Source organism: Camelus ferus, chromosome 1, assembly GCF_009834535.1.
Source record: "Camelus ferus isolate YT-003-E chromosome 1, BCGSAC_Cfer_1.0, whole genome shotgun sequence".
In the NCBI taxonomy this organism is placed as follows: Eukaryota; Metazoa; Chordata; class Mammalia; order Artiodactyla; family Camelidae; genus Camelus; species Camelus ferus.
The window spans coordinates 3,972,074-3,987,399 of NC_045696.1; the positions used below are offsets into that span (position 1 = coordinate 3,972,074).

General features: G+C 53.9%; 1 protein-coding gene across 2 annotated transcripts; it reads left to right on the forward strand.

Moving 5' to 3' along the window:
* Positions 1–8: 8 nt before the first annotated feature.
* On the forward strand, positions 9–15,323 carry LOC116657974 (interferon-induced GTP-binding protein Mx2-like). 2 transcript variants are annotated; one of them, XR_004313185.1, is made up of 8 exons: positions 9–733; positions 1,883–2,005; positions 2,312–2,453; positions 3,237–3,395; positions 3,805–3,881; positions 5,642–5,896; positions 7,428–10,246; positions 13,137–15,323. XR_004313185.1 is itself a non-coding variant. In XM_032462049.1 (7 exons), the coding sequence occupies exons 1-7, from the start codon at positions 719–721 to the stop codon at positions 7,656–7,658; spliced, it is 1,002 nt and encodes a 333-aa protein (XP_032317940.1). In that variant the 5' UTR covers positions 9–718; the 3' UTR covers positions 7,659–10,418. The 2 variants fall into 2 exon arrangements, 1 of the variants encoding a protein (XP_032317940.1); XM_032462049.1 differs by lacking the exon at positions 13,137–15,323 and having other exon boundaries at positions 7,428–10,418.
* Positions 15,324–15,326: the final 3 nt, after the last annotated feature.

Genomic DNA, 15,326 nt, shown 5'->3' on the forward strand with positions numbered 1-15,326 from the left:
ATGTTGGAAGAAGGAGTGAATCCGTCCGTTCGGGGGCACTGAGGGAAGAAGGAGGAATCCGGTACCCGGGGCCGTCAGGGCCGTCCAGCACCGGGGAGAGCGGCGGAGAGGGGAACGGACGCCGCGGCAGCTTGCCAGTAGCTTCTTAATGCGTCACGGCACAAAAATCATCTTCCCAGCTTCAAGCTCGTAGGAGAGAAATGTTCAGTGCTCACCGGTTCTCAAGCACAGACGACCCCAGGCAAAGCTCTCCTGGCGTCGCTGACGACCCGGCGACCGCGGACCGCGGCCCGGTGTCCTGGGAGCAGCAGAACCCGTGTCGTGCTGCCCGGACCTGTGTGCCCGAGGTCGAACAACGCGGGAAGAGTGAACATTAACCCTTAGGGCAGAGACGATCCCGGGGGCTGGATTCCAGTCTGTGCTGAGCCGGCTGTCACACAAAGGCAATGGATTCTTTTGAACCAGAAAACACAGATTCAAAGGATATTTGCTTGGAAGTGGCCAGTGGATCTCAAACTGTGTGTGCACAGAAGTTACCCAGAGTGTTTCTTTCAGCTCAGATTCCCAGGGCCCGGGTCCGAGTTTCCGAGTCACCAGGCGTTGGGTGGGACCCACGAGCCTCCCCTCTCACGTTCCAGGTGACCTGGGGAACACACTTGGAGGAACACTGATTCCAGCGAAATCCCCTTCATCTGAAGCACAGGGTTCTGAAAAATGCATGCCTGCCTCAGAGGTATATCCCTTGTCTAGTGGAGATAAACACATCTTTTTTAGTAGATATTGCATTTTGATAATAGTTCCAAACCTTATTTAAATATTTCACATTAACATTTAAACATTTAAACACTTCACGTTAAACATTAAAATTTAAATATTTAACATTTAAATATTTCATTGAAATTCAAATTTAAGTTTTTTACCATTTTAAAGTCGTTAAACATTCTGTATCAAGATCAGTTATGATCATTTGAAGTATCAGGAAAACAATGAATACATTTCTGCCTATGGCTGCGAGCTGCCAGAGAGAGAGAGAAACACACACACCTTATCGACCTCTTGGGAGGCTAATCCACAAACTGCCTGTAAATCCCCATGAGCTCATCCTGCCCGGTGTCCTCACCAGCATCATGCACTCAGGTGCCTTTACCTGCCGTGTTCCCGGGCACGGGCCGAGGATCGGGTGATCAGGGTGCCAAATGGAACTCTGCCCCTGACTAGCTCAGTGATGTATCGAGCAGTCTGCCTCTCTGAGCCACAGGCTCCTCTCTTGTGAAAAAGAAGCAATAAAGACACGTGCTTTGTATTGCCTGTGGGGCTTACCTGGGATGTGAGGTCTCGGACCGATGCTTGGCCCAAAGACCCCCCTCCCGGGTGTCCGCTCCATCCTTCCCAGTCCCCGACTTTGTCATCTTCATCAGTTACACTGACTGGTTGGGACGGTGCCCAGCCTGACACCAACACGAGGACACATCCTTCCACCAAAGCACCATTTTTCAGTTTACAACACTCAAACTACCAACAGAACATTTCATTAAATAAGTCTCCCGTTATTTTCAAGTGTATTTGTTCTCTCGATGCAAAGCTCCGAGCCAAACAAAACAAAACAAGAAGTGGCCCCTCCTTCCCTGACTCCGCCCCACCCAGATCACACAGCAAAACCTCACAGAACAGCAGATCTTTCCAACTGCAGTGCATAGCATTGCCTTCAAAGCCCAACTTGGGCTCCTTAACAGGTGTCCAACTAAACAAGCTTCCCACAGGATAATAGGAATTCCGGATCCCCTGGGATACTTTCAGATGGGATTCCACCCATATACCTGAGAAATCTGTCATCTGATTTCATCAAGCTGCAGAGTTTCAGTGTTTCTCTTCCTTTGTTCAGAAATCCCTCCCACTGTTGGAAAATCAAATAAAGGAGAGCCAGCAGAGGGCGATAGAGGAGCTGCGCCAGTGTGGAGCCAACATCCCCAGCCACGACGCTGATAAAATGTTCTTTCTGATTGAGGTGAGGATGCCAGGGACTGCGTCTGACACTGGGCACAGAAAGTGGCTTCTGCGTCACCAGGTCTCTCTAGGTGGCCGTATCCTTCCTGGTGGCCCCGCACGTCTCTAGGTGGCCCTCCACGTGAGCGTCCCCACAGGTGACATGTGGGAGCTCCGCCCTGCCCCCTGTGTGTCTCAACAGGGGATGAGGTGGCTGGGGGGTCCCCTGACCTCCTTGCAGACCCCAGCCCCCACCACACGCTGCTGTCCCGGTTCCTGCTCTTAATATGACTACAGGACTGATGGATGATTTTATCTCATTTTTCAGAAAATTAAGGCGTTTAATCAGGACATTGAAAAGTTAATAGAAGGAGAAGAAGTTGTAAAGGAGAAAGAGACCCGCTTATATAATAAAATCAGAGAGGAGTTTAAAAACTGGGTCCTCACACTTGCAGCCAACACCCAAAAAGGTAAGTCCTGGGGCAGTGTTCCCCTAAGAGCAGGGTCATATTCCCCGAGACCAGAAGCCACTCCCAGCGCAGAAACAGTGTGCAAAGAGCTTCACCTGCCCAGGCGGGGGGCCCCCTGGTGTCCGAGAGTGCTTCCCTCTGTCCTCGCCAGCTCAGCAGGAGTCCCCCCACCACCTACCTGCTGTGTCCTTCTTGCCTCCCTGCTTTTCAAGGCTGGACGGTATCACTTGCCCCGTCTCTCCCCTTCTCTTCAGCCGTAACGCAGGACCAAAGAGGGTGATTGTTTGCCTGACAAAGTTCCAGCTCCATTCTGCTGCAGCCCAGGTGCCAGGAGGATATGTGCCCGTGTGTGCGTGTGCGTGTGCGTGTGCGTGTGCGCCTGTGTGTGTGTATCTTTGTTTTAACACTTAATAAAAACAGCCCTCTCCATCCATGGTAGGATTCCTCCGGCTGTGTCTGGATGTATTCTTGGGAGAGCTGCAAGTGCACAAGAATTTCTGAGGCTCTGTTTTCACTTAATCAGATTTTTTCCCTTCCAATTATAACCATTCAACTTCTCTCTCAGGATGACGACCCTCAGTTGAAACACATTTGAACAGATAAAGATTTTTGTGTCTTAAATGTCACTATTTCTCAAATTGGCATCATCAGAGCAATACATTTTTTGATTATGAAAAAAACCTCTGTTTAGAAACATTGGGGTAAGTTTCACAGATGGGTCCCATCTCTAAAATGTCTCCGAAATTATTAGAATTTACCATGGTGGTTTGTTCTGTCTTGTAGTTAAAAACGTCATCCATGAAGAAGTCTCAAGATATGAGAAGCAGTATCGAGGCAAAGAGCTCCTGGGCTTCGTCAACTACAGGACGTTTGAGACCATCGTGAAGCAGTACCTGGAACGCCTGGTGGACCCGGCGGTCGTCATGCTCCAGAAAGTCGTTGGTGAGGCGCTCTCCTGCCTGCTGTACCTCCCGTGGGTGCCAGGGCCTTGGAGGGGGGCCGGGAACGGAATGATCGGACACAGGCTGCGGATTCTAGCAGCCTCGGGGGGAGGATGAGCACGTGTGAGCTTTATCTGCATCATAGCTGGGCCTCTGTGCTGCTGTGCGGGGAGCAGTCCCGTGCTAACCCTGAAGAGGACACACCCACCAAAAGGCCAGGGAACCGAGGGACCTGCTCAGGGTGGCGGTGACAGTGGGCTTGAGAGCCGTCCCCCCTTCCCCCTTGGTCTGCGGATCTGGGGAGCTCAGCCTTAGGACGGGGACAAGGCGTCATGGTCCATCCACCCTGTGTCTTCAGCCCGCTTCTTCCTGGCTGCAGTTCACTGACGTTTCGCTCTTTCTTTGCTCAGAGACTGTCTGGCACACTTTCACCGACACAGCCAGAAAACACTTCAGCGAGTTTTCCAACCTCAGTCAAACTGCCCAGGTAAGTGCCTGCCGTTTCCTTGCTGGTCACCTGTACTTCGGGCTGACCCACCGGGTCTAACAGGGGAAGGAAGCTAGACATGTACTGTCCGTTGGAGACAGGAGGCCAGGGTGACGACTGCAGGGTCGCGGGGCTGGCGACTCCAGGAGCGGCGGCCCTTTGGCTCCTGCTCCGGAGAGGCCCCCTCCCTGGGGGAGGAGACCAAGCACGCGGCCTGGAGCTCTCTTTCCCGCGAGCCCCCCAGCCCGGCGGGGTGCGGGCTGGCCGGTGACACCCGAGCCTGTCACTGAGCCGAGGGACTGGCTGGGGCTTGGAGTCTCCTCCCAGCACCAAGGACAGCGTGTCTGCGAGGCCGACCCCGAAGCCTCCTAGGCTTGAGTTAAAGACCTCGCCAGGGCTGTGTTCTTCTTCAGTCAGCAGCCGGCAGTTCTCCCCGAGCCCCTGTCTCAGCAGAGGGAAGCGAGGGCTGCTCTGGCTCCCGTTTGGGTTGGGGATAAAACCCTCTTCTGCCCAAGCCTAGGCTGACGGGTCCGAGTCTCATCCCACATCAGATGAGCCAGGAAAACCGGTTCTGTCATTTTCTAGCGCAAAACAATTTCTGCTTTCACCTCTTTGGCCAGTTGGTGAAAACTGAACTTCATTTCCGACCTCTCTCTCTGCCTTTCCCAGAGGCTGTGCCTAAGTCCCGGGGCACCTCCTCAGGGGGTGGGTGACAGGCCTGGTCCTTCACCACCACCCTCCAGGCTGGCAGCTTTCAAGATGCACGCAGTCCCCTGAGGGCCTGGGTGGCTGGTGCCCTGGGAGCCTCATGCTCCTGCCTGCGGGGTCGGTCCTGCTGAGCTCTGGCCCAGCCCTGCCAGGGCCTGGGGCTCCCTGCAGCAGCACGGGCTGCTCCGGGGACGAGGAGACAGCTGCCGCCCAAGGGCCTCCGTCCCCTCTGCCGTCCTTGGAAGACTGGGCACAGCTCCGGGGCCACACTGCCCCCCACCGTGACCGGGCTCCCACCCAGACACGCTCCCTGCCATCTGCTCTCTGCCCCAGAGCCGCATCGGGGCCCAGGGTCTCGTGTCCTCCGTGTCACTCCTTGTGGGAAGTGACACACGGCCCACTCCTGCTCTCAGACTTCAGTCCTGGGAGCGGGGCTGCCACATACATGCTTTTGGCCACGCACTCTCCAGAACAGAAGGGCAGCCTGCCTTCGTGAAGCTCACAGGCTCCCTCTTCTCTCCAACCACTCTCTCCACCCTCAGCGTACGAACGTCCTGTGGAAACTCGAAAACCCAGAAGTGACTCCCTGCACTGTGCGTCCCCGCCCTTCCCGGGGCCTCTGCCTGTGCGGGGTCGCGGGAGTCGCAGGGCTTCGGGGAAACACGGGTGTCGAGCTGCTGCCCCACCGCGTTCGTTAGCACAGGAGTCGTTCTGAAAGCTTGGACTGAAGCCAGCCAGAGACCCCAGAGTGTGGATGCACAGATGCAGACCGAAGCACAGCTGAGGGAGCAGAAAGGCGGGGGTGTGGGAGGAGACGGAGGTCGGGGCGGAGGGAAAACCCAGGCAGCACGGAGGGCGGGCCTGGCTGGAGCCGCGGCGGAGCCACCGCGCAGGCCCGGGCAGGACAGCAGCGCAGGCCAAGCCGGGGCCTCCTGAAAGCCGCCACTGACGGCCTCAGGCGTAACAGCGTTCAGTGTGACGGTACTTTCTCAGTCATTTTCACAGCAGGGGGACAAAGAGAAGTAATGTGTTTCTCTTTCTTACCCACCCAGAACAAGATCGAAGACATAAAATCACAACAAGCAGAAAGAGCAGAAAGGTTCATCCGACTTCAGTTCAAGATGGAGCACCTGGTTTATTGCCAAGACCAGATTTACAGCGTGGTTCTGAGCAAAGTCCGAGAAGAGATTTTTAACTCAGTGGGAAAGCCTTCACAGAATCTCCAGTTGAAATCAGGCTCTTTAAATGACCCGTCTTCGGTTTCCTCCATCACTGAGATCGGGGTCCACCTGAATGCGTATTTCCTGGTGAGTGTGCAGGTGCACGGGTCAGCACTGTGGCCCCTCCGAGCCGAGACTGGCTACCCTGGTTGACAGCTGCTCACCTGAGCAAGGAGGGGAGGGGCACCGCCGTGTGTCAGGCCCCTTCTGCTGTGACCCGTTTCTCATACGTCGCCCCCTTGTAGTTGACAGTCACCCTGTGGAGCCTGTGTTCATTACTTTGCCCCAAATCAGGTTCTCAATGTGGCAGAGCATGTCCTCAAAATTAATTCCAGCTCCAGAGTTCCATATGTTTCATGCTATGCATAAATTACAAAACTGCTATCAGAATGCGGCAAAACACAGCAAGCACTAACTTTACTGGTCACAATTTTGCTTCCTTAATGTTCAGAAGGCCCTCAGCTCTTGAAGTGCCTCGAATTCACTAGCTCCACATCAGGAATGGAAAAGCCTTTCCCTAGGTGCTGCGACCCTCTCAGCTGCATGGTTCCCGACCCTCCGCCCACAGGCTAAAGTCTTAGGGTGCATGGAGAGGACGGTAGCTGTTAAACTGCAAGGAAGCCCAACTCCTGCAGTCCTTTCTTGATCAGAACAGAAAGTAGAGTCACCCAGTTGTGGGGTCCAGCTGCCAGGCCTTCTGGAGACGCTGAGGAAGAGAGGGAAGGAGGCAGCACTGGAGCAGTGCCACCAAACTCAGGTCCAGCTGCTCGCTGCGCAGAAGTCACTGTTCAAAGGCAAGTGTTGGTAGGAAGGAAAGGTGCCTTATCAGAAGGCCGGCAGTCTGGGGAGAAGGTAGACCCAGGTCCCCCAAAACCAAGTCTGAAGATTCTGCTCAGCCATGACAGGTTTTAAAGGGAGAAAAGGGAAGTGACCTCAGTACATCCCTGAGGTGGGAGGTTAGGCTCTGCGTCATTGCCCACTGCGTGCGGGCTGGTGCCTCCTTGTGCTCCTTCTTCAGCATCACCTCGTCCACGTGGTCTGCCTGCAGGATTGCAAACGGGGCTGTTGGGATAGAGAGCTGGCCATTCTTTAACTACTTAATTCTTCATTCCGACTTCTTTTAATCTAGGGAAAGATTCAACTCATTGCGTACATTCCATTGAGCGTAAGTCAGGAGTCAGGCCAAATGTTACCTAGTGATCTCATTTGTATAAGGTTTGACAGGAACAGAAATGGGCAAACAGGAAAGGAGCAAAAGAGCTGCTTACAGGAGATCCCGACTCACTCCCAGAGGCCCGCGGGGTCCCGGGGCCGGGAGGTCTCCTCGGGGAGGTGAAGTGGGGGAGGGGGAGGAGCCCCTGGGAAGGCTGGGCTGTCCAGAAGGTGGTATGGGTGTGCCGGCCTACAGGTGGGTTCTTATTGCCAGAGGGCATGCCTGGGTAGTGAAAAGTGGGCAACTCAAGCAGATCCTTCCCTTGGTTTGGTGCTGACCCTGGAGTGGAGGTGGGCCTGACACCAGGACCTCCCAAGGCGACCATCCATGCGTCCGAGGACTCCTCTCTGCAACCACAGGCCTTGGGCTGAGACCCCTCCTGCTGACCCTTCTTCCCCCTTCCAGGAAACCAGCAAACGTCTTTCCAACCAGATCCCACTCATCATTCAGTACTTTATGCTCCAAGAGAACGGCGACCACGTGCAGAAAGCCATGATGCAGACGCTACAGGAGAAACAGCAGTATTCCTGGCTGCTTCAGGAACAGAGCGACACCTCTGCCAAGAGGAGAGTCCTTAAGGAGAAAATTCACCGGCTTGATCAGGCTCGGCGAGCCCTCTATCAGTTCTCACTCTGAAAAGAACAGGCTCCCGAAAGAACGGCAGCACTTCTGGGTTTTGCTTCTGTGTGTCACGGAAGGGAGGCGGCACGGGAAGTGGCTTCTCCTTCGGGGTCGGAGTTTTCTGTTACTGTCCGGGTCCATCTTCACGGTCCTTCTCTCAGCACCAGAGTTTCTACCTGAAGTGCATCCATGCTCAGAGCTGTCTCCTCTGCCAGGAGGTCCTCCCCATCCTCCGTGAAGAGGGAGCTCTGCAGCCCTTGTGTCCTGTAGCCTCCAGTTACAGAGTTCTTAAACACCGCTGCCGTTCTTTGTTAATTTGTCACCCCTCCCCATTCGACTGTGTGACCCCAGAGGAGGGGTAAGGTCAGCCTCTTGTTCTTTTGTATTTCCAGACTCTCACATGGTACGTAGCACATAGTAGCCCCTTATTAACTGTCTCATCAAATAAGCGAATTGTGGAGACTCCCCAAGGCTACAGCTTAAATCCAGGCTTTGGTTGTTTGGGATGGTGTCCCTTAGCTGGTCCCTTGCAGATGAATTCGGTCATGACACCTGCTTCTCATCATTTGCTGTGATGGCGTTTCCCTGTCCCCCAGGAGAAAAGAGGTCCAGTGATACCTTTTTTCATTTGTATTATTTTGTAGTGTGTGATTTCCCATTTCTGTGTTGATTCTTAAAAAATTTTAATAAGGAGATAATTTTTTAAGAACACAGAGCTTCTTACCAGTGGTCATCGCTAGACTGGAGGGTCACGGCTAGTTTATTTTCTTCTTCACACTGAGGTACAATGCCCTCATGCTAAAAACGAGAATGTAAGAAGGTGATGTGAAACCATTTCTACAAACCACATGTCCCAAAGCAGGTGTTCAAAAATGCCAGTAATTCTTCACTCCAACAAAGACATCTTCTTTTTTTCTTTACCTCCTTGTCCACAGAGCAGCCCTCACTTCTAAAGCTCTTCCAGCCAGTTCCTACATTTAGGTCTTTGATAAGATTTTGAGTCTGTTTTTGTGCGTGGTGTTAGATAAGGGTCCAACGTCACTCTGTTGCATGTGGATGCCCAGTTTCCCAGCTCCCTTTGTTGAGAAGGCTGTTTATCCATATTGATCTTGGCACCTTGTCAAAAACCATTAAACCATATGTGCCAGGATTTGCTTCTGGGCTGTCTCAGCTCTGTTCCATTGGTCTATAAGACTATCTTATGCCACACTGTTTTCGTAATTGTAGATTTGTAGTAAGTTTTGAAATCAGAGAGTGTTGGTCCTCCAGCTTTTTTCTTCTTCTTTTTTTCTTTCATGAGTGTTTTGGCTATTCATTGTCCCTTGAAATTCGATAGGAATTTTTGGATGGGTTTTTCCTTCTGCAAAAAAAATGTCTTTGGGATTTTGATAGAAATTATACTGAATACATAGATCGTTTTTGGTAGTAGTAGTTTATACCACTTACAGCCGGTATATCCAAGAACAGAATGCTGCCTACATTTCTCCATCCTGAATTCCCCCCAGATGCACTGTGGGTGGGGGACTACAGTGTTTAATGGCTTGATCCTTGTAGAGTGGGAGTGGTTGGCAAGATTTTTTTCTTTATGGTCCTAAATTTAAAGTAGAGACAAAAAATGAGGGCCTCTGTCAGTAATCACCCAAGTAGAACTGCGCTTCCTGGAGATAAAGGAGTTAATGTTTAACAAATTCTTAAGTGTGTCTTGCAGAGCAACATCTCAGGAGCAGCTCTTTCCAACCCTTCAGCCTGTAACCAGCTATCACCATTTAAGCTCCCTTTAGTTACATTTCTTTCTTTATTTCTTTTTCTCTTTAATCACATACATTCCCAGCTTCATGTAGCCCAGTTGTTTTACAGGAAATTGGAATTAGACCTGGTCCAGTGCCAGCCAGCTAAGCTGGTTGGGACCACTGACCCCAAAACTGGGCCTGGACAGGTGTTTGATGAAGGGCCTTTGACATCTGATGGCAGGAAAATGGTACCCTCCCATCATGTTCAGCGCCTGTGAGACAGGAGGGAAGGGGGCAGGAACAAGCATTAAGAAATGACAGAGCAATTAGCATCAAGATGTCAGAAGATTCACCTCCCAGTAGAACTTGAGGCACAGGGTGTCTGGAGATTTGACTTCCAGCAGACCTTGAGCTTCATTATTGGCTGACTGGTTTCCCTTAGTAGCTCAATGACACACCCAAAGGCGCCATAGCAGTTCTGAGGCTGACCAAAAAAAGTCCAAAAGTGGGTAGTGGCCTAGCTCCTGGGAATCCCAAGCCTTTCCTCAAAGTCCTTGGAATAAAAAGTCCTCCCCCTTGTTAGCACACGAAGCCAATAAGCACTAACAACCCCTCACCTCGCGGTCTTTCTCTTGCCTGTAGAGAAGGCTTGCATTCTGTCCATGGAGTGAGCATCTCTCTGAATAAATCTACCTTCACTCCATTACGGCTTGGTCTTGAATTCTGTCCTGCAGGAAGCCAAGGACCCTCACCTGATGAGGTGCTTCCCAGGGATGCACCTGGGACCTGGGACCTGGCCATCTTCGTGCGCCCTGTTTTCTTGTATCATCTGGATGGTGAATCTGCAGAGACACGTGACCCAGATGCACATGTGTAAGACACTGATTATCTCAACTTCCCCACCTCCAGTCACCCTGCACCAAGTCTAGGGCCACCCTTCTTCTCCCATAAACATCCCCACCCCTGGCCTCCGGGAAGGTGGATCTGAGACCTCTTCTCCCATCCCCTGGCTTGGCTGCCTCGTGAATTAACTCTCTGCCACAAACCTCTTCAGCGTCCCAGTGCCTGACTTCCTTTGGGTCTGCCAAGGAGACTTGTTTCAGCTACAAAATTCTGGTCATTTGGGGCTCGTTGTCACCGGACTTCTTGTCTGCCTCCTGGGTTGTTGACAGATAGCAATGTGACTTCTCACAAGGCTGCCTAAGGCCGGCTGGCTTCCTGGACTGGCTACTGGGACAAGGGGTTGGTTTCCTGGGCAGGCTGCTGCAGCCTGCGGGTCAGAGCTCCGTCTTCGTCTGTGATCTGACCACTGTCTGTGTGCGTATTAAGTCTCGCACAGCTTACCCTGTCCTGTGGGGCCTTCCTACCTCCTCTGCCCGCCGGCATTGCAGACCTGCTCCTACAGGTGAAATCTGTCTTGTTCACAGTCTGGGGCTATGCATTGCTTGAATCTGGTCCCTCCCCATCCACCCCCATCTCTTCCCTCCCACATCCTGTTGAAACTACCCTAGGATTCCTCACCAACATGGACCTGCTCCTTTGGGGTGGGAGTCAAAGGTGCAGTGATAAGAGGGAGGACTATCCTGGAGAAGGTATCCACTGGTAGGGTGAACAAATGTGGAGTTCCCAACTTGTTTCTACCCCCTTGAGGCCCTAAATGCCTTTTTGGTCATGCATAATGACATGGTGTAATGGTTGTCTATGGTTACATTACAAATTTCACCCCCAAAATTACTTGTTTCACTATTTATTTGGATCAGGAAGTCACACCAGCCCTGGTCTGGTGTCTCTGGCTCAGGGTCTGTCCTGAAGTTGCAGTCCAGCTGTGGACCAAGCAGCTGCCCTCTTGGCTCAAGGCTCAGCTGGGGGAGGGTTCACTTCCTTGGAGCAGTGAGTAGTGGCTGGCAGGTCATTGCGATGCAGCAGAGAGAACAAGACAGCTTGTGGAAGTGCAGAGAGAACCGTTTTCCTTTCTCTCTAGATGTGTGCTTTGGGCAAAAGAGTCGACCTCTTTGAGCTCCATTCTGAACTGATTTATTGTTGCAAGATTAGAGACCATGTGGGTAGACAATTTAGCCCAGTACGTTTTGTGATCATTCCATGGACTCATCAAAAACAAGAGATGACAGTTTTAACACAGAGCTACTGAGTTGGGGGTCCGTCCACTTCCTATTCTGTGACACAGAGCCCAGTTGCAGCCAGTGGAGGAATGAAACACCCTAGGTAGGAATTTGAAGAAGTTTGAAAAATGAGTGGAAAGAACAGTTAATTCTCATTAGCCACTGGGAGAGGTCCTGGTAAGGCAGGTAACACGTGCTCTGCCTCCCTCCTCTGAAAAGTATACTTTCACCAAATGCTGATACCAGGCAAATGCCACAGGGGCAGCTGGCCCTTATCCTGGGAAAGTGATTTTAGAAAAGCCACCGACCGTCCCCAGGGACTGGGCATTGGGCCACGTGTACTTCACCAGCCAGGGCTCAGGGCCCAGGGCCACCAGCTCAGCTCCATCAGTGACAGACCCTGCGTTCCTAACAAGGCCCCAGGTGAAACCAGTGCTGCTGGTCCAGGGACGAGACTTTGAGAAGCACAGGTCTACGCCACCCGCACAGAAGAAAAAACAAAACGCGGCAGTGACACAGGACGCTGACACGGGCTTCAGGCAGGAGAGAAGGGCGCTGGGCCAGGGCGCGCTGCTCTGCTCTTCAGCCCCCGCGGCGTCAGGCCTGGACGCATTACCCTGGAGGTTACGGAATGCCACACCGCTCTGCAAGATCCCGGGCTCCTAAGGACTGTGTCCAGGTTCCACGTGATGTCAGAGCTGCTGCCTGGTCAGAGAGCACAGCTCACCTGCAGGGAGGCTGAGCAGCGACGGTGCGGGGCTAGGGGCGGGCCTCTGACACCGACCCTCCCCTAGGTACCACCCCTTCCTCCGGATTTCACCCCCAGTCGCCTCCTGGTTCTCCAGCAACTTCCTCTGCTTCTGCTCTGTCTGCATCTCCCAGCACTGTCCTCCTCCGGGCCCCGCCCCACGCCCCGTTCTGCCTCCGGCCCCGCCCCCTTCTTCTGGCCCCGCCCCTTTCCCTGTACTCCCTCACCCTGCCCCTTCTTTCTTTGGGCTCCGCCCCTCCGCCCTCCCCGCTGATTCCTGAGTTGCTCTAGGTTTCCTTTCTCTTGATAGAGAAAAAGAAACTGAAACCTTACTAGAACTGACTGGGAAACTTGAGATCAGAGAAGACAGGAGGGGAGGAGGCAATACAGGAAACCCAGTGGCTTAGGGTAACTCTCAGGAGATCACAGAAGCACCACTCATTCTAGAAACACTGATCGAAACGTTATGTGCCAGGAACTGTGCTAGACCCCAAGTGAAACAGCCAACATCACGACCTGGTCCTGCCCACTGACGGCCTGGTGACACACTGCACCTTCACAAGGCCAGAGACAGCGTGAGGAGGCCATGATCCTGGGGAAGGGGGGTGCTGGGCATGGGGCTCCCAGAAAGCAAGTGCGCTAGGCCTGGAGAAGGACTGAGTGAGGGTGCTTTCTGGGAAGAAGCCCAGCGCCGCAGGTGGAGGAGGAACCGGGCTCCTGAGCTGGAGGGAGACCTTGTGTAGTGAGGAGGTGGACATCCAAGCAATGGGGGAGCAGCGAGGTGAGGCCCGGCGCAGGCAGGCCTGGTGCCCTAAGCTGAGCAGTTCCTTCACCCCTCCCAGCCCTGCAGGGGGCACCTGCAGCATTTAAACAGGGTGCTGTTCCCTTCCCACAGGTGTCTGAGGAGATGCACCAGTTTGTAGGTAGAGCGCGATGCCTAGAAGCTTGCCAGGCCTGGTTTCCCATTAACACCAGCTCACCTCTACTCGGCAAGGCCAGGCCAGGCCGGGCATCTGATGAGACGACTGGACAAGGAACAGAGAGGCCTGGAGAGCCCTGGGCACCCATGACTGCACAGGCGACAGGGGGTGGGCGGTGAGAGTATCTTTGACCTCTGACATGTGTCCCTGTGGATGCCGGGGTTTTGCCAGACACGTTTCAGCGCGGTGAGGAAACAACAGTAAGAGAGCAGGACCGGCCAGAGGCATGGCGGGGTCTCGGGGGCGCAAGGGGCTGGGCCCAGTCCAATGACATTCAGCCTGTGACTTCTCAGCACCTACTGCTAGTAGGTGGCAGGCCCTGGAGGGATACAAGCTTGAAAAGACCTTTGTCGAGGCCTCTGTGAGACCGCTGCGGTGGTGCCCGCATTCTCCAAGATGCAGAGCATCCATCCGAGAGGCAAAGCATCATTGCCTGAGCTGAGCCAGGCCTGCAAGGAGCTCCCCAGGGCAGCTGCAGAGACACGGACCGTGCAGTCGGGACTTGGCAGGGGAGGAGACTGTCTCTGGGAGCCCAGGGAGAAGGACAGACAGGCGGACGGAAGCTGGGCCGCACTCAGGGATGGTGAGTGGGGTGCTGGCCTGGGGCACAGCTCTCAAGGGCTGAGAGCTTGAAACTCCTTGGTAGAACACAGAGGCATCAAGGGTTCTACAGGAGGAAAAGAAGCGTCAGCAACGCGGGTGGGGGCTGTGAGCTTCCTGAGAACAGGGGCTCACCTTGTGGGCTTTGGCCTGGAGAGGGGACGCTGCACAGCACGGGCCTGGGAAGAAAACCTAGACTGCAATCTCCGCTCTCCCCCTTCTTGGACGTGGGGCCCAGCGGTAAGCGAAGTCCTGGGCCTCAGTCTCCTCCTATGTGAAATGGGAGTGCTACCCTGAGTCCCTCCACAGGGTGGTGGTGAAGGTGAGTCATTCTCTCAGCCTGGCCCCTCACACTTACTATTGCCTAGTACACAGGAGCTATTATTGTACTAGTGTTGAATTGTACCCCAAACAAGCCCCTGGGATCCTCAGGGAACCGCCACATAAGGAGCCTGTGAGAAACAGCAGGTCCCAGAATCCCAGGCCAGGAGGCGAGAAGGGGAGGGGTGGGGATCAGCTGGGGCTCCAAAGGTAAGGCGACACTTGCAGCCCTGAGAGTGAGGGGCTCCTTATATCCGCCTCCCAGACACCTTGCCCGCTGTCCCCAGTCCTGGCCCTGGCCCTGGCTCTGGCCCCAAGCAGTTTTCACCTTTGCCGGTGGCTCTTTCTGAATTCCTCCCTGAACAGGAGTCACGGGGAGAGCCTCCCGCGGTTTGAAGGTGCAGGATCATCCCTCAGAGCTGAGCCTTTCATCCACCAAGTGCCTCTCTCTCCCCACTTCCCCCTGCCTTTCGGTGCAGGTTTGCTCCTTCAGCACATCCTGCTCACAGCCCACCCAGAAACGGTGTCACTCTTCTTTGTGACCAGAAAGTATCTGAGGCCCAGACGGGTGAGCAGCCAGGCAAAGGTTCCTTGATAGTTACCGCGGAAGCCTGTGCCCTCCCGCCAGCGCGCCCTGGGTGGGACGGCCCAGCCCCCAGCGGTGGACCCTGCAGAGCAGGGCAGACGTCAGGCCAGAGAGCAGCTCTGGGGTGGCTCCTCGTCTTCGTTCTGGTGCCGCCGTAGTGAATTTGTTCCCGTCCAAGCTTTCCCTGTGTGGATGAGGAACGCCCCCGCCATATCAAGTAAACAAAGGATGTTGCGGCAATCAAGCCACCAGCCACTGCAGCCTCCTCCGACTGTGCACCCAGAGGGGACTCAGGATGGAGAACAGCAGGACACTGGCCCTAGAGAGCTGAGGTGCAGCCCAGAGGAATGATTCCAGTGAGCCCCGTCTCTTGCATCTTCCCAAATATAGAAAAGCACGAAATTCACTAACTTGAGATGCCTGGGTTTTCTGTGACAGTAATCTTTTGAGGTTCAGCCTATCAGGTTTTTGTTGTAACCCCCCATGTATCCTAACCCCTCCCTTACCCCTTAGGAAGTGTCCCTCAGAGCGACTGCGAGGCTGTGCTGGGGGAAGCCCTCAACCCATCCACCAAATAAACATCACTCCCAACTTTTAG